The 19813-nt window shown below is 41.4% G+C and overlaps 1 protein-coding gene across 2 annotated transcripts in view; it reads left to right on the plus strand.

The window, feature by feature from the left end:
* Nucleotides 1–19433, plus strand: part of LOC133402416 (growth arrest-specific protein 2) — a 22382-nt gene extending 2949 nt beyond the window's left edge. For both annotated transcript variants that reach the window (XM_061676082.1, XM_061676081.1), the window contains exons 2-8: nucleotides 2439–2600; nucleotides 5213–5343; nucleotides 8419–8560; nucleotides 10812–10875; nucleotides 11116–11326; nucleotides 11398–11505; nucleotides 18562–19433. In XM_061676082.1, coding sequence (XP_061532066.1) covers nucleotides 2456–2600; nucleotides 5213–5343; nucleotides 8419–8560; nucleotides 10812–10875; nucleotides 11116–11326; nucleotides 11398–11505; nucleotides 18562–18789 — 1029 coding nt within the window. In that variant the 5' untranslated portion in view covers nucleotides 2439–2455 and the 3' untranslated portion in view covers nucleotides 18790–19433. The remainder of the gene's footprint in view (nucleotides 1–2438; nucleotides 2601–5212; nucleotides 5344–8418; nucleotides 8561–10811; nucleotides 10876–11115; nucleotides 11327–11397; nucleotides 11506–18561) is intronic.
* The last annotated feature ends 380 nt before the right edge of the window (nucleotides 19434–19813 follow it).

A 19813-nucleotide genomic window follows, 5' to 3' on the forward strand; every position in this document is an offset into this window, starting at 1 on the left:
TCACACCAAAGGCTATTCTGTCTGGGTTAATCTTTTCAAGATAACTATATCACACATTTGATGACTTTGATCTCAAGAAAGGAAAATGCTCAAATGAGGCCCAATTATTGATACGTGTGTGACAAACCCTGAGGAAGACATACAATCAGCATCATGAGACAAGAGTTTCAAGCTTTCTTCACCACGGCGCCTTCTGTTGAATTTAATGGGCAACCAGCCCACTTGCCCAATTGTCTGAGACACCGTCCAATGCTAAAGCAACCAGAGTGGCTTCGAATGGTCTTGTTTGAATGAAGCTGTGAAACATGAGAACTTGTCCTGTTGCCCTCATTCTGTCTGCCAGTCTGCTCCTCGGTGCTGGTGGGAATGTAGCACCTGTGTGCTGCTGCTGACCGCCTCCTGAATTTAGGATGTAAAGACAAGTCAAGGGGCGCTTGTCTCCGGGAAGGCATGACCTTGGCCGCATGTCAACGTTCAGATATCCACAGAATGATTCAGTGTCATCCAACTCCTGAGGGGCTCCATGAACACATTCTTCAAAAAAATATCTTCATATAATACTGAGGCTCTTATTCCTTGTTTGAAAAAGTCCCTCTTGAACTTTGCATAAAGTCCATTTGCCAATATGAAGGCTGATATGTGTTATTTGAGTGATCAGTAACACTTATTCTGCATTGAATATGGTTGATGCCTAGAACAACATTTTAAAGGACAATAATGTGATGGTTTTGAGAATACTTCTACTAATAATAATTATTGTCATTATTATTTATTTATTTGTTTGTTTGTTTGTTTTCTTACAAAAATCAAATCAGCTCCACTGTGTAAAGTCGCAAGAAAAGGTTTGTGAACACTTTGGAATTACCTGGATTTTTGTATAAATTGCTCACAAAATGTGTCTTTTTTCTTTGCAAGTCTACGTGCTGTGTGGGATGATCAAAATTAAATTAATTACATTATTTGTATTAAATCAATAATTTGTAATGATTTGACGAAAAAAAAAAAAATAACATCAGTCTTAAAAAAATGACATACAACACTCACCTGTGTTCATGCTATTTCCTGAGCAAGTTTGGGCAAAAAACATTTGGTGCCCCAGTTGTCAAAGGGACACTAGCGAAATTACTCGAAAAGCATGTCGGAACATTTGCTGATTGCACAAAATCCTTAGAAGTATTATTCTTCAATCAAACAGCCAGTATTACTTGCAATGTCATCATGGCTGCACAGCCTCATAACTGCCTCCTGCATGCCAGGAGTCGTAGTGGTGGAATTCCCAACTTGAAGCCCGTGCACTTGTGGAGTAGAATGCGAAAGAGTTTCACATTATAGTGAACACTTGGTGTAGCTGGATATGGGAAGGCTGTGTTTAGTCAATGAAATCACATTACAGGCGCTGAGGACAAGTTAAATATGGCTTTGAATATCGATGGCAAGTGCAGTCCCTCACCGGGCTGCATTAATGAGGCCTGCTGCCTTGTTGAGGCTGCTTAAGTGACTTAAACTACACACAGTGGACCGAATGGAAGACACATTTTGTTGTTCTTATGTCTGTGCAAAAGACGTCCAGCTCTGTTTTTTTCTTTTTCTTTCTGTCATTCATTGTCATCGGATGTACTGTAAACCACACCACTATTTGGCCCAGAGGACAACTTTTTTTTTTCTCTCGTTTCATTCAAGTCACCTCTGTTCCTTGTGGGAATTACAGACCCGAAATGTCAGCTGTTCGAACACAATTCCCACAACACAAATTATAATGTTGTTAAAACCTTGTTGTTCAGTTTTGTTTCACATCACACATATTTCAGAGAAGGAACATTATTGACCTGAAAATAAAAGTACACACACAGGCACGCATGCACTTACTAGCCAATTGCACCATCTAATGCGATCCAGTAAGAGTCTTACAAATACAATAATGTTCAGTTATAATTTTCTATTGATACTCAATGTCTGAAATTTACTAGTGATATTTTTACTATTTTAGTTGTAATTGTGTCATATTTCCCGGAGGTATGAATGTGAGTGCGAATGGTTGTTTGTTGATATGTGCCCTGCAATTGGCTGGCGACCAGTTCAGGGTGTACCCCGCCTCTCCCCCGAAGATACCTGGGATAGGCTCCAGTACGCCCGCGACCCTAGTGAGGATAAGCGGTACGGAAAATGGATGGATGGATGGATGTGTCAATCAAACCTGAACAGTATTGCCTTTGTCAATGCAACATTTGTGAAACAGCTCTTGTATCGGATCTAACTTTGTGCAGGTGTACCTAAGGAGATTGCTGTTCCGTGTTCATCCGTGCCAACTAACGACACACACAATGATTCTACATTAAATTCAAGACCTTTGCAAAAAAATGATCCATTGCATCCAGACAGGCCGGATGTTTCCTTTCCAGATGGTCATGCTTCCTGTCTTATGTCTCTCATTACTTTAGGCTATCCATAAGGAACCATGTGCAGCTCCCTGAGTCCCAAACATCTGAGCAGCCCCGGCCTGACAGACATGCAGCAGTACCACCAGTGGCTGGCCAGTCGACATGAAGCCAGCTTGTTGCCCATGAAGGAAGACCTTGCTCTCTGGCTAACCAATATGCTTGGTGTGTGCATTTTTAAAGTCACTATCAGGATACCATATGAAAATGCTGGCATAGAAAGTGCATTGACTTAAAAATAGCTCACCTGCAAAAACACCAAAATCATATCCTCCAGTTGTTTTACTGTAAACCCATTGCAGGGGATAAGTAAAGCTGAACCATCAGTCTTTAATCTCCTATAGATTTGCCTGAATTGAATAATGGGCATCATTACAACTCGGGAATAATGTAGCGCCAGTGGTGAGGAGTAGTGGATGAGCAGCAGCAGGCTCACTATTGTCTAATAAATCACTGTGTGTCCTCTTGTTAAACTGCAATGCACTGACAAAACAAATGAATGACTAAGTAGTGACTCTAACTTGATTTCAATCAGCTATGTGCTTGTAAGTAATACAAGTAGACTTGAGAAACGGTGAGTCAACTAAGTTTGTATCTTGCTTGACAAATGAAACCGTTAATTGATGCTATGTTTATGTGTAACATTACTACGTAAGCATCAGTGGTGGGCCGTGCATTTAGTGCCTGTGTACGGAGTGGGGACTTACCCGACTTGATCCACTACATAGTAGCATCAATATCACGTTGCAATTATAGAAACCACTATTACTATCCAAAAACCATACCTCACAATTTTCTGGAAAGGTCCTCCTTGGAAATTGATTTTTAAGTATGCCTGAGAGTTAGACAAAGTTAATTTCGCCTCCTCTGTCAGCCATAATGGGTATAAAAGAATTCAAACGTATGAATGTTTAGTAAGTCTGAACATAACATACCCTAAACAACTGTTAACTTAAAAACGTTAACACAATAAAACGCTTACACAAAGCCTTAACCTTCATATCAAGTGACAACGTGCATTGATGCATGAGTCTTACTGCTTTGAATGTGAGTCCGCCTACTTCATGCAACATTCAGTACATATATTTCTCTTCTGATATTCTTCTTCTATTATACCTTTTGTTGAGTCTGTAAAAAAAGCCCAGTTAATCCTGTGATGCTCGCTGAATTGAACTGAAATGTAATTTCACTTAAATTGAAAATTTCCTGGCGGCACGGTGGGCGACTGGTTAGAGCGTCAGCCTCACAGTTCTGAGGACTCGGGTTCAATCCCCGGCCCCGCCTGTGTAGAGTTTGCATGTTCTCCCCGTGCCTGCGTGGCACTCCGGTTTCCTCGCACATCCCAAAAACATGCATTAATTGGAGACTCTAAATTGCCCGGGGGCATGACTGTGAGTGCGAATGGTTGTTTGCTTGTATGTGCCCTGCGATTGGCTGGCAACCAGTTCAGGGTGTACCCCGCCTCCTGCCCGATGACAGCTGGGATAGGCTCCAGCACGCCCGCGACCCGAGTGAGGAGAAGCGGCTCAGAAAATGGATGGATGAAAATTTGGGTGGTATACTGTATTCTATAAGTTGAGGGGCATTCTACTTTAGAGGTTCTGCTCTAAAACATATTTAACATGTCTGCAGCATATGTTATGTCTGCCATGTTTGTTGAGTGTGTGCAAAGAAGCGCCAATAAACGTGTGCATAGTAAAGTACTCTAACAAATACACCATTTAAATGTAACATACATTTTGTATGAGTATTCTATCAAGTGAAACAATTTTGTTTTAGCTTTTTTTTTTTGGGGGGGGGGGTTGCATTGGCTGTAGTTCAGATAGATAGAGAGATAGAGATACTTTATTAATCCATTAATGAGGGGAATTAATTTCATACTTAGATGCATGCGTGTGAACTTCTCTGACCGCCTGGTATCTCTGCCGTTGGATTGGAAACAGCTGAGCTAGAAGAAGCCATTAGTGTTGCCATTAAAGAAATTGTACAATTAGTTTAACCTGTCTTCTCGAGGCTGTGAGCGCATGCAATGCTACTGAAAGGGCTGTTATGCTAAGCAGAGTTTAGGTGGGAGGAGAAGTATGGAAAAAGTCTACTGTTTGAGTGGGAGGAGGACGCTCACTTGTATTGATGAGTCGTGGTGATGGGAGGCAGAGACATTTATAGGACCGAGGAGCCAAAATGAAATGCTTCTTCTAGGTCTTTCTGGAATTTATTGTCCTCACACAGCAGGAGTTGAAGGGAGCATGCGTGTCTGTATAAGTCAGGAGCTCACTGAGTATTTCTCAAGATTGCGATCGCTTTTGCTGTGCGCAATACAACATTTGGAACTCATTAAATACTGTGAACCCCCAGACCCTTCCTGCTATAAGAAATAAAGAGTTAAAAAAAAATCCCTCGTTTCTTTCCACAGACATCCCGTTGCCACCACCTCCTATTTCACAATGATCTCACTGAGAAAGAATGAACCATGGGAAGTTAGTCAATTTTTACACCGCACTTTGAATCCCAATCTACACCATCTCTACTTAGTGTGCAGCTTAATTAGGTTAACGGTGCAGGTATATGTTTCCACTTTGCTTTGCCCTCATAATGAAGCACCTTTGGAAGTTGTAACATACCGAACATGTGCAAAGCCGCACAAGTCAGGTTCAACCAGGCGTGTCGTCTCAACAGACGTTTCTTGCAGCACAGTTTGCGTCCACTGGGAATGGACTGGAATGATGAATTTCCTATGCTGGATTCTCCCTATTTTTTACTTTGTGTTCCCTGATCAGGCCTGGAAATCACCGGTGAGAGCTTCATGGAACGCTTAGACAACGGCTTCCTCCTGTGCCAGCTGGCTGAGACTCTGCAGGAGAAGTTCAGGCAAAATTGTGGAGACCTGCCTGCTCTCAACAACCGAAAGGTACTGTAGTAAAACACTGGGCACCATGACTATTACATCGGTCTGGTATGATAATACTATGCTAATAGAGAGGTCAAAGATCTGGCTGAGACGGGAAACAACATTGTGATTTTAAACCAAACAATTTTGTCAAAATCCAGATTTGTGATGCTTTTTTTTTTTTGTATATTGCAAACCCGTTGTCATTGGTTTAGCAGACAAATTAACCGTCCCAACACATGTCATAGGTTAGTACAACTCCCTTTTCTAATTTAATTGATTGAAGACAGATTGCTTCAGGACAGCAACAGTGATGCTTTTGAGACGCCCATCAAGTCCAAAGACAAAAATACTGTATGCTACTAGAGGAATCTCGTTTGATGTGGGTTCCGCGTCTGAGACGCACAAAAATGAGCAGGGATGCATAAAACGTGATCAATCTGCTCCCAGTTTGCTTTGTTGCGAGGCAGAATTCATTGGGCAATAACGCAAACTGTCCACGGGCTGCACAGTGCCCCTGGACAGACATACACGAAGGAAATCACTAATGAACTAAGGTTATTTATACATTTGACTCACTAAAAGAAAACTGCTGCCCCCCTATCCCTAATGCAGATTTACTACAGAGCAACTCTGGCCCTTCATTCGTAAGTCATGATTTTCCACTTGTCCATCATGCAGGTTTGAAGGGGGCAACTAGACATGATGTCTTCAGAGACAAATCTGTCAAGACAAAAAATTACAGTAATACTGTCCTAGACAAATATATTAAAAAAATGTCTGATGCATGTTTTGAACTGTTAGTTGTGATATTTGACCAGACATGTCATGCTTAGAGTGATTACATGCTTCTGTCTGAGGGAGAAAAACGATCAGCTCGAGTTTCTGTTTAGAGGGCAAATGGGAAGCACAAGAGCTCTTTGTTGGCGCTTTAGTGCGAGTTGTTGATGTTTGCAGTGGGCCATGGCTGTGCTGATGACGGTGGATCTCCTGATCCCAGCACAGATGTGAGGAAATGCTTGAGGTCAAGAGTGTGGGATGACAGAGTAGCTCCTGCTATAGAGGTGCTATTGATGATCACATCGTAGATTCAGAAAAGGACAGTAGGCACATTTGCAGACGGTCTTGTCAGACAACCTTCATAAACTAAAACATTGATGATAAAAGTTTGCATTAAGTTGTTGTACAGGGAAACCGTTGTATCATAGTGATTGCTTTTTAGTGCTGTCACACTGAGCGCAATGAGGCACGGAGAATCAATGAAATCAGCCAAGCCTGCGACAAACTGTGTACAACACACTCTTCAGATTGCATTTAAGTCAAATGATGCTTCATCAGCTCATCATGGACCTGGACTTACTGTAGTACGTCACCACCATAAAGCAAATGTCCATCTGTGTTCCAGCTGCTTTATAATCCCATGTGATGTGGGAATAAGTGATTCCATCAAAGACCAATGATAAACTACTCTTTTGTGGTTGCTGTCTCTTCCATATCATGGAAAAGGAGGATGATATGTCTTTCTTGTCACATTCCCACCATGGGGTACGCTCAATGCAACGACATCATTATCTTGTGAATTTTATGGCTGTCTCAGGGGCTGAAGGTTGAGTATGTACAGATGTGAAGGTAGAAGTGTTGGGAATCTAAACCAGTTACCATCTCCAGCTAGAACAAAAGCACTAGAGTGAGAGGTGTTGTTTGATCACTGTCAGTTACCAGGATTCTCCAAAAACTGCACTCTTGATTTCCATAAACATTAGTGGAGGAGCAGCACTTATGGTGATGAAGAATCTGTTTAATTTGGGGGCAAATATGCATAAAAAGGACATGTATTTTCTGCTTTTGTCATTTGGTTAATAATTCAACCTATCTCCCAAATTAACTAACTACAGACAAGCTAGGGCAGCACGGTGGAATACTGGTTAGCAAGCTTGCCTTATAGTCAAGACATCCCGTGGCTTTTCTCTCAGTATTCTGTCTTCCTCCCACATCCCCAAAACATTCATTTAAGGTTAATTGAAGACTCTAAATTGTCCATAGGTGTGAATGTGTTTGTCTTTATGTGCCCTGCGATTGACTGGAAACCAGTCCAGGGTGTTGTCCAAAGTCAGCTGGGATAGGCTCCAACCCACAAACCACCCTAATGAGGACACGCGCCATAGGACATGAATGAATGGACAGACAGACTGACAAAAAATATTGTTAGTGAAAATAAAATCATTTAACACTCCCACACACACTACCAATAATGTACTATTGTTCATCTATCTATGCCAGTGACTTATAGTGAACGACAGAACAGTTAGATGCTCTTTCACTAGATGGTCTGTCGTGAGATCTTTTAAATGTGAAATATGTGCCTTGGCTCAAGAAAGGATGGGGAACGCTGCCCTACCGAGTGCTATTCTAGTTTCCTAATGTTAGTGGTGATATGAGTTTAATGGCCTAATGGTAAAGAATAAAGTTATTGGTCAAGAAACAGGGGGGGCAAAAAAACACTGAAATCATCAGAAAAGGTTTGGGGAATAGAGAAAGCCACAGCAGAAAGAAAAATGCTGATTGTTAGTTCACACATCAAATGAAATTGTGGCTAAGGTTATTTTTTTCAAGGAAAGCATTTGGACATTTAAAGGGACAGTCAGGACCTCCGGACAAAAACAGCCCAAGGAGAGCCTGGAAAGAAAAGAAAAATACCCACAAAGACTGCATACTTCTAGCATGAGGTCATCGCACCTTTTCTCATAGCACAGACGCACATATCCTGTATAAAAACCACAGTAACGCGAATAACTCTCCCAGGAGAGACCGTGTGGGGGCCGTGGGCTATGAGCATGTCATCTGATCTCCAATCATAGTGAGCCTTGTAAAGTAGCCTCCCATATACTGACCCACCATCTCCCATATTGATCTGTCTGCAAAAAGGTCCTGAAACAAGAGCCTCTCAGCTGATGGAGAAGGAAGTGGTGGTGGCGAAAGTTTTGCTAGATATAAGTCGCTTTTGTGTGCTGTGGGTTTTACATACACACTATTCATGAATGATAATGTTTCTAAGGATTTTCAAATCATCTGCTCACCTGTTTATGTCCCAAACAGGTAGTTCCTTACCGAAGGATCCCGTGCCGGCGGACTGCTCCCTCTGGCTCTTTCTTTGCCAGAGACAATACGGCCAACTTCCTGTCTTGGTGTCGTGAGGTTGGAGTGGGGGAAACGTGCTTGTTTGAGTCTGAGGGTTTAGGTGAGTGTACGCTTTAATGGCTTCCATAAAGAAATGCTTGTACTTGTACTGAGCTGTGGACGCTTCTGTGGAAGACGCCAGCGTCCTGTGGTGATAAAACTGCCAGCCAGCAAACAGAACTCATGTGAAAAATATGTCTCAAATGAGAAACTTATGAATGTTTTCAGAAACAGCATGTATTTGCTGAGATGCAGTGTCGGGCGGAAAGGCCAAAGCATTCAATAAAATAAGACATCGTATCAGAATGAGCGTATAGCTATTTCCATGTTTTCAGGTAACATACTTGTAATATGCCAATATGACCGCATGGCGGCAGTGTACTTGTAGAATGAAATCAGTGCAATCTGATTGGATTCTTAGTAAGTACTATGGTCATCTGGCAAGCGCCATGACATTGGGATTTTTTGTTCATCCATGATCTCATCTTTGAAGAAAAAGTAAAAATATTTTAGGAGTGATAGTGATATGTTCTCGGCTGAGCAAAATAATAGCCCCGCTTTCTGGAACGAGAACTACTAAATCAATCTCAATTAAACTTTGTAAAGTGGTAGGGCGAGGAAGAACCCAATACATTAAGGCATCAATCCAGATAAGGGTGCAAGTACAGGCTTTTATTTTTTTTTAACCATCTCTTTGACCTTTATGGAGGTTTGTGCTCAGGATATGCTCTTGTGTAGTGAGAAATGGCAATGATATCTTACACACACACCATTAAAACAATAGTAATACTACTAAAAACAGTATTTGCTGGCATGGATATTAACAGTGTGAATGGTTGGCTCTCAGCATTCACAGTACAAACAAAAGCACAGAAGAAAGGAAGTCAGGAAAGTAGGCCAACACTATGCAAATGTTTTCCTCAGCCAAGAGTAGGCACAGTTCTCCTTCCTGCTCATGTTATCTCAATATTCTCTGTGCAAATCATTTTTGGAGGCCTTGTTTCTCACTCATTGAGCCAACCGCTCAATGAACGCCCTCATATCACTGAGCAGCTGACAACTGTCCCTTTCCTTTTTCCTTTTTTCCCTTAAAGGAAATTGTCAGTTCAACAAAGCCAGGTTTGCTACCGTGCCGTGTATATAGTGTGTATAATGTACGTTGTGGTGTGAGTCACATGTAGTGGCGTAGTGTGGGCCAGCAACCCCCGAGCCTGACTGGTTGCTCACCTTATTACGCATCAGGTATATTACATAGTTAGTTACGAGAAGTAAGTACCTTGTCAGCAAAACAAAACTAAGCTGTTGCCACACCATTCACTATCATTCTTCGTGTTTTGATGTAAGTTCACTTTCATAAAAGGGCACTTTGACAATTTGCTTTTTGACCTTTTAAGGCTGCCATGCTTCTCACTTTTGCCTGGAAAACCAGAAGTCAGCCAGATAAATTCAAGTTGGCCTTTCAGATTACAGTGGTCACATTGATACTAGCTAGAATAACGTTATCTACGTTAGTTCACACCATGTAACTGTTTGTCCATTCATACACACAATGGAAACTAAGAAGGAACAAAATGACATCATAGCTAGGCTTCGACAAGGGGTGTCGAAGGGGGAGTGAGTCCGATTTTCTTTTTTCATTATCACTTCTATTTATAACTCTTTTTTTCTCCTTTTAAAATGTTAAGTATTTGACACACCCAAAACCCAACCCCCACACCACACCGTTAGTCACATGCACTACACTGTACTACTTGTGTCACTGTCTTCTGCAATATCGTCTACTTCAGTTAACAAAACAAAACTCATTTTGTTTACTTCGTCACGCTGAGAAGATTAAGAATGCATGAGCTGCCACGTGAGCAGAATGGCTCAAAAGATGTTAGCCTACTGGCCTACTGATCAATTAAAAATCTCAGTAATCACGATTACTGGTCGATAAACTATTATTTATATTGTATATTTATTTTATTATAAAATATATCACTCAATCGACTTTCATTGCATTATCATCATCATTGTCAACTCAGATCGGAATAGACTTTAGATTCTTGATTTGGATGGTAGCGGCAGTCAACTGCATGCAAATGCTCAAGTGTTAGCATGTTAGCACATGATTACCGAGAAACTCTAACATTATTGTTTTGAGCATGTTAGCATGCTGGCGGACACATTTGATTTTAGGTACCATTGACGGACGTATAGTACTGTTTGTGTGTGTTGCTGTTCACTTTTCATTCATCTTCATTCACCACTTATTATTATTCGGGATAATGTATTGTCTGATAACCAAACTAACTGTTTTACTTCTGAAGTTCTTCACAAGCAGCCTCGAGAAGTCTGCCTCTGTCTGTTAGAGTTGGGCCGGATAGCATCCAGGTACTGTTTAACTTTTAATATGCACTCACCATCACATGAGTCTTTATCAAAATAATGTTCTTTTGTTGGGGCATTTTGTATATACTGCACAGCTCACGGATTGGATCTCATTAGATTATGTGGGTGTACCTAATCATTTGGTCGATCTGTGTAAATGTATACATTTTAATATTTTCTGAATCATATACTGAAGAGCGTATGCTACCGCAAGGACCGGCACTGAACTCCTTGCCGCCACAGATACAACGTGGAGCCCCCTGCCCTGATAAAACTAGAGAAAGAGATCGAACAAGAAGCGAAGGCACCTTTACCTCCGCCGTCGCCCGCATCTCCAGTTCAGCCCCTCCCTCCATCCCCACCATTGTCAACCTCCCCACCTCCCTCCCCATCGCCGACCCCTCCCAGAGTCACCTCGAGCAAGAGGAGCACAGGGAAGCTGCTGGATGATGCTGTAAGTCAGTAGTTGTGCTTGTGGCCTCGACGGGCAAACATGTATAAACCCTGTCAGTATGTGCCTCACAGGTAAGACATATCGCTGATGACCCCCCCTGCAGATGTCCCAATAAATTCCATGTGGAGAGGCATTCACAAGGGCGATACCGTGTTGGGGAGAAAATGCTCTTTATACGAGTGAGTATATGTCACTATGTTATCCGACAGAAGACTTTGGGTTTTAAAATGGATAGAAAAGTGTCTTTTAAGTGCCACAAATAAGTATAGTACAACCCCAATTCCAATGAAGTTGGGCCGTTGTGTTAAACATAAATAAAAACAGAATACAATGATTTGCAAATCATGTTCTACCTATATTTAATTGAATACACTACAAAGACAAGATATTTAATGTTCAAACTGATAAACGTGATTGTTTTTCGCAAATAATCATTAACTTTTATGGCTGCAACATGTTCCAAAACAGCTGGGACAGGTGGCAAAAAAGTCTGAGAAAGTTGAGGAATGCTCATCAAACACCTGTTTGGAACATCCCACAGGTGAACAGGTGGGAGCCATGATTGGGTATAAAAGGAGCTTCCCTGAAATTATTCACAAGCAAAGATGGGGCTAGGTTCACCTCTTTGCGCGTGAGAAAATAGTCGAACAGTTTAAAGGACAATGTTTCTCTATGTACAATTGCAAGGAATTTTGAGATTTCATCATCTATGGTCCATAATATCATCAAAAGGCTCAGAGAATTTGGAGAAATCACCGCATGTAAGCGGCAAGGCCGAAAACCAACATTGAATGCCCGTGACCTTCGATCCCTCAGGCGGCACTGCATCAAAAACCGAAATCATCGTGTAAAGGATATCACCGCATGGGCTCAGGAACACTTCAGAAAACCAATATCAGTAAATACAGTTCGGCGCTACATCTGTAAGTGCAACTTGAAACTCTAGTGCGGGTACTAGACTGGCCTGCCCGCAGTCCAGACCTGTCTCCCATTGAAAATGTGTGGCTCATTATGAAGCGTAAAATACGGAGACCCCGGAAAGTTGAACGGCTGAAGCTGTACATCAATCAAGAATGGGAAATAATTCCAGCTACAAAGCTTCAACAATTCGTGTCCTCAGTTCCCAAACGTTTAGTGAATGTTGTTAAAAGAAAAGGTGATGTAACACAGTGGTAAACATGATCCTGTCCCAGCTTTTTTGGAACCTGTTGCAGCCATAAGATTCTAAGTGAATGATTATTTGCTAAAAACAATAAAGTTAATCAGTTTGAACATTAAATATCGTGTCTTTGTCGTGTATTCAATTAAATATAGGATGAACATGATTTGCAAATCATTGTATTCTGTTTTTATTTATGTTTAACACAACGTCCCAACTTCATTGGAATTGGGGTGGTAGTACCATTTCAATAAGTAATATGCCACTGGAACTAAAACGAAGATAAAAACATTAGCTACAGCCAACCTCAAAACCTCTGCCTTCGATAACAATGCTCAGTTTTAAATGACATTATATTATGATCGGAGGCAGGCCATGCATTTTACAGCTGGGCCTTCAGTAGAAATGTACTCTACTTAATCCACTTAATACCACCACTATCACGTCGCAATTATAGAAAACATCAATATTACAGTATATAAAAATGCAATATATCAGCATGCAACTGTGCTATGTACCATCATATGGAGCAGTTCAGAATTAATATTTGTCTAATAACAAAGAATTTAAATGAAATAAACCATATTAGAGATGCTGATTATTCAATGTATGAATGTATGCTGGTTGCTACTTGGCTGTAACAAGTTTTGCTCTGACCAACCAGATGATGGAAAAATGCAAACATCAACAAGGGCCAGGTCGCTCGCTCGAATTTGAAATCTGATTGCTTAAACAAACAGTCCCATTGCTATTACAATGGCGCCTTGAGATACGAGTGTCTTGATTTAAGAGTTTTTCGTTGCTAGGCCAATTTTTTTGTCTCGAGATACGAGTGCGCTTCAGACCCCCACAGCTAGGTGGTGTCACCAAACGTCACAACATCCAGCCAATGTCGATTCACATTGGTTTCCTTGCAGTGGTACGACAATATCAGTTGGTGCTTATATTGTACCACTAAGCTGGTTAAGCCATCTGCCAATGAACCCCACTGAAGAACAAATAAGACAAACCCTTAGGTACGGTTGTGTTTTGTGATCACATTTGCAGGTTATGTGGAGGGTAAATTATTTTACTGAGTGTTTATGTAGCACAATACTGTTGAGTGTAATGTTTTTTTTTTTTTTGGGGGGGGGGGGGGGGGATAATAATGTCAATGCCTTTGACAGTGTTTAGGACAACAGAGAAGGTCGGACTTGTCGGGACAGTTTGTCGCAGACTATGATGCACTGCAGTTTTTCTGATGGTGCTCTTGTAATAGATCTCTACAGGTGTACTTAATGTCGTGGCCAATAAGTGTATGTTGATACTGTGACACACACTCTGGAATGAAAGTTATCCAGTGTGTGCAAAGAGCCTGCTGTTCTCATTGACTGGAAATGCTATTCAGATTTCCATCCCCAGCCAAGCATGTGTCTCACTGGCTATAAAGAAAAAAATAAGAGCCATGCATTCCGATTCTGATGACCAAGTTATTCCTCTCAAAATATTTGATCACGTACCATTCATTGACCATCATGATCTACTTGTCCAGGAAATGTTACTCAACTTTCCATGAAAGTGGAGATACATTCTCCAGTTAGTAGAGATTAGATTAATGTATTGTCAGTATCCTTGGGATGATGGTTACTTGTCAACCCACAACCTGGATTCACACCTCACAGGCTCTACGCAGAGGATTTACTCTTGGTTGTACTCTACTGTCAGCATATCATATAGCAGCGTCCCAAATCTACGGTGATTGTAACACAATCACATGCCACGTTTGTGCCAAAGATGCGGGTTTTCTTTTAAAACGCTCACACCACTTTATTTAATAAAAGTCTTTACAGCTAGAAGAACATGAGACGTTGTGTAAGCTCTTTTTCATCATATTCTTTTGTATGACTGCATACCTTAATCTTCATCGCTTGGTTGCTGAGCAACCAGGGACAGATAGTGAAGAGCTTGAGCTGCCTTTCGCCACCGCAGTATGCATGTAAAGCCATTTTTATTTTTATAGTCTGGAATCAATTTGGCTCGAATGGCTTCACAAACATGCCTACATCTTCTACGGAAAAGGAGACTGTTCAGGCCAGACAGAAATGTCATGAAGACAGTCCAACTATGCTTTGTGTCTTATGTTCATGTACACTCACTGGTCACAACATTCGGTACACCTGTACAATCTAATGAGGTTCAATATAAGAGCTGTATTGCACACAAAAAAGCCTTTAGAAAGATAACTTTGACAATGTTTTTAACCCTATGTGACTTACTGAAATAGTTGTCATGTCCCAATTTTAAGCACAGATCCTTTGTTAACATAATCATGAAATCATTCTTTTACAGTAGGGCCTTGAGATACGACTGACCCAATTTAAGTGTTTTTCGAAATATGAGCCGTCGATCGGCCAATTTGAGATTTTTGCAAACTTTAGAGCGTTGTATGGAGGCAGGTGACTCAACTTCACAACAAGCAGCAGTTTGGCAGATACAATTTGTAAATATTCTTAGAAAAAAAGAGAGGCTGTTTATTCATTTAAAAAGACAAAAGCCAGGAAGGATCATGGAGGCAAAAAAAGTACTAAATTAACAAAGTTCCACCCAAAAACAAGGTTCCAAGTAACAAAGAAACACTAGGGGTAAACTCACATAACATGACGAGAGAAACGTGACCCACCGCAACAGACCACAAACGATGAACCAACAAGGACTGAAAGAAATACTGCAGAAGGAAGGAACTAAATAACGACAAATAAAGAGAACGAGGAACACCTGGACAAGTGGCTGGAGGGAGCTGATAGGTTGACACAAGGTGGAGGGCTGATGAGAACATAACCATATGAGCAGACTGGACATGAACATGTGACACAGGAAAACTTGACAAAAGCATGAAATGAACTAAATCATCAGAAATAAGTCAACAAAAACACAGACCATGACAAAGTCACTGTGAAACTAAACATACAACAAAGACAATTACACATTGTGTATTTAAAACAACCACATAGCCTCCGCTAGCTTGATGCGAACAAATAATGGGAAATGCCATAGACACACGGGCTAGCAATTAACATGTATGTGGCGGTGTTGTTACCCTTGGATATATGAACACAAATGGTGCAACAAGACTTGTAGACAGACAATATAACAATACTCACTGGCGTATATATTTTTATCCTCTGCGAAGAACGGAGGCGTGCACACCAGAATGTGTGACAAAAATGGCTTAATTCTTATTAATTATATTGAATTATGTAATTACTGTATGTTTGTATAAAGTATAATATTGTAATGAAAACAAAAATTCACGAAGAAACATTTTTCTGGGGGTGGGGGCTGGCATTAATGGCATTGCGATTCATTTCAGTGGGAAAAGATGATGTGAGGTATGAGTGTTTGTAGTTAAGAGCGCAGTTAAGTAACAAATTAAACTTGTATCTCAAGGCACCACTGTATTTCTAAAAAATATAGTATAATATAGTTTACATGTGTGTGTGTTTAGATATAATAAAAAAGATAACTTCAAAATTATTTTATCTCTACTGCCTTGTAGTGTTATGATAGCAAGTACAGTTAATAAATAGTAAATAAGATGAGCAAAATATTATTAACAGCTGCAAACTACCCTAATAAACATTTACTGTAAATACATATACAGTAAATTAATGTCTGGTGAAACTCAAGTGATCATCCTTGAAAGGGGAGTCTTTCTGATACTATATTACGAATGATACTCTCATTACATTGTGCAGGTGCACCTACTGTTGTGGCCTATCGTAGTGTAGTCCCGGTTCCAATGTGTGCAACATCATTTGACCTCTGTGTATATATATATATATAAACACAATAAAGATGCTTTCATCAAAACTCCCCTGACGGTTGAACAGCCAGCAGCTGCTTTTCGTATAAAGCGCTGAATATAATCGTTAGACGGCCATGATGTGAAGGCCATGCCTGCGAGACCCTCTCAGCTCCAGGAATAAATGAGGTGGCTGTAGTTCCAGTAACTCCTCGGTGTTTGTGAGAGGTGCTGTCAAATCTACGCCCGAGGGCCCTTGTCCTTCTACGGGCTGCCAGTCACTCGGGCGCGGGTCGTGTCCCAAAGCGGCGTGATTGAAACGCCTCCGTGACACACAGCTCCATTAAATCCACAGTCACAAAGCCTGAAGGCCCGCTGTGGCTGATTGGAAGCACCGCCCTACCAATGGCCTCTAGATTGATTCTTTTAAGAGGCTTATAAATGTTGCATGTTGCGCCGCTTGAGGGCAAGAAATCTCATATCTCAAACTGAGGTGAAAATCACACCTTTTAGCCAACGTGTTCTTAGTAACCTGATTCATCTTTATTTTCGAGAGAGGATATTTTGTAAAGCAGCTTGCAATAGTATAGGTGTAATGATGTGCTAATGAGGTAGTTAATGATGTGTGTTCATAGTGAGGCATAAATGTTGAAGGCCTCGAAGAATGCTATTGTCGCTACAGTATTTCTTTTACCATGTTGCCATAGTAACCAAATGTGAGAATGTGCCCTGCTATGGCAGTGGACACAATTTTGAAGAAAAATGGAGAGGGAAAAAAAACAACTCGAGAAACATGATCAAGTTGAATCCATTCTTGAGGGAATTTTAGTTGGACACACGAGAAGGTTTTGTGAATGTAGAAGATGATGGAACTGAATCGAAACAATCGGCGTTTACGACCTAAATTTCAATTTTTGTAAAGTTGAGTTGACCATTTGTTCTATGAGGTGGACATAAAAATGTTTTGTCCAATCACATTTTAGCCATGTGTTGCATGTCAATCTAACCTGACAAGGGCCTTATGAATAAAAATGCCGGCCAATGTACCTTAAACTATATTAGCAATGGAACTGTTTGTTTACAGTCAGTCAGATTTCAAATTCGTCCTCACAGGGCCAGAGTGCTGGGCCTCGATGACGTCAGCATTTTTCTGTCTTCTGATTAGTTGGCGGCGGCACGTTGGCCGACTGGTTCGAGCGTCAGCCTCACAGTTCTGAGGTCTGGGGTTCAATCCCCGTCCCCGCCTGTGTGGAGTTTGCATGTTCTCCCCGTGCCTGCGTGGGTTTTCTCCGGGCACTCCGGTTTCCTCCCAGATCCCAAAAACATGCATTAATTGGAGACTCTAAATTGCCCGTAGAATGGTGCGAATGGTTGTTTGTGTCTATGTGCCCTGCGATTGGCTGGCAACCAGTTCAGGGTATACCCCGCCTCCTGCCCGATGACAGCTGGGATAGGCTCCAGCACGGCCGTGACCCTAGTGAGGAGAAGCGGCTCAGAAAATAGATGGATGGATGATTAGTTGGCTGGTCAGAGCAAAACTTGTTACAACCAAGTTTGACTAGTAAAACACATCTGTAGCAATCTGTATCAGCATCTCTGGTGATTATGGTGTATTTTATTTAAATGGTTTTTTTTTTGTCATGTTATTAGATTAATATGTATTCTGAATTGATTCAGGTGATGTACTGTTGTGTGCTGTCATATTGCATTTCTGTAGCGTATTGATGGTTTCTATACTTACAATGTGATAGTGGTGTTATTAAAAGGGGAATTAAGTCGGGGAAGTCCATACTGAAGGCCCATGTAGCTTATCTACGACCCATCACTGTTGAGTTTGAACCCAGAAGCATTTGAAAATAGACGGAAGTCACTATTGACTGTAGATGTGGCAGGGTCTGCATCCTTCTGAGGGAGCATTGGAAGGTCGATGACCCAATTTGAAAGCTCCTTCAAATGCTTTTCCATTGCATTGGCGCTATCCCATGAAGCCTCTCTTATCCAAAGACTCTTTGCACACATTATACAGTAGAGTATTGCGGCTAGTTCCCATTCCGATAGTAGAGTACAATACCTTTTCGTAGGATTTCTTCATGAGATAGAGAGAGGAGGATTGTCTTTATTTAATTTAATGCATCCTCCCTGTATTAGCTTGTTGTCCATTTTACTAGGCTGTCTGGAGGGGGGAATTCAATAATGTGCAACATCAAAGTGAGGCTCATCTTCAAAACCAAAGCCCTAATCAGGGAAATGCCAATAATCTTACAGAGGTATCTAATCCTGCTCGCGTGTGCTCAGATGCTGCACAACAAACACGTGATGGTGCGTGTGGGAGGAGGCTGGGAGACGTTTGAGAGCTACCTGCTCAAGCACGACCCGTGTCGCATGCTCCAAATCTCCCGCGTGGAGGGGAAGACGTCCCCCGTCGGCGGCAAAGACCTCATCAAGGACCTGACGCCCGACAGCTACCTAGTGGTGGCAGCCAACTACCGCAGCAAAAAGTCAACACAGGAGACTGCTCCATGATGAAGACTGTAGCTGTGTGACATTCACGTAGAGACATTTAAAAGTCATCATTGCAATATAATGAGTCAACTGGCTATACGTGGTGTACATTTCCTTGAATAATATTATAACCAATTTAGTTTTATATGGCGGCACGGTGGACGTTAGAGCGTCTGCTTCACAGTTCTGAGGACCGGTGTTCAATCCCCGGTCCCGCCTGTGTAGAGTTTGCATGTTCTGCCTGTGCCTGCGTGGGTTTTCTCCGGGCACTCCGGTATCCTCCCACATCCCAAAAACATGCATGCTCGGTTAATTGAAGACTCTAAATTGCCCATAGGTGTGAACGGTTGTTTGTTTGTATGTGCCCTGCGATTGGCTGGCGACCAGTTCAGGGTGTACCCCGCCTCCTGCCTGATGATAGCTGGGATAGGCTCCAGCACTCCCGCGACCCTTGTGAGGATAAGCAGCTCAGAAATCGATGGATGGATGGATAGTTTTATATCTTTTGCACATTATTTTGCTGTTTTAGTTATGTGTCTGAATCTATAGGACTGTATCTTTATTCTTAAAAATGTAACTTCATTGGACATTTTAAACTAGTAATTACAGTTTATATGAACTGAGTTTATGCCCGTGGATTCCAAAGTATGTTTTGATGATTGACACGTGGGTATTAAAAATGCAACTTTGACACTTATGTGAGGAGAGTACAATAGGGGTGCTACAGCATGCTGTGTCATTTTTACATTTCTACACTACTAGGTTAAGAAATAGAAGCTGGATTGAATATTTATATTGTGTATGTTTAGTTGTTTTATCAGTTATTTTATATATTCTTAATTTTAAAGATTAATTCATCAAACTTCGACCCGCGTGAGGATAAGCGGCAGAGAAAATGGATGGATGGACTGTTGAACATGTGACTTGTGGAATATTAAACTATTTTAGAGGGGTAAGGCTAACAGGACGAGAGAGAGAGAGAGAGAGAAAGAGAAAGAATTCCAGCGAACCATAGGGAGAGCCATTATCCTCACATGGAGTAAAC

This window comes from Phycodurus eques, chromosome 5, assembly GCF_024500275.1.
Source record: "Phycodurus eques isolate BA_2022a chromosome 5, UOR_Pequ_1.1, whole genome shotgun sequence".
Lineage (NCBI taxonomy): Eukaryota > Metazoa > Chordata > Actinopteri > Syngnathiformes > Syngnathidae > Phycodurus > Phycodurus eques.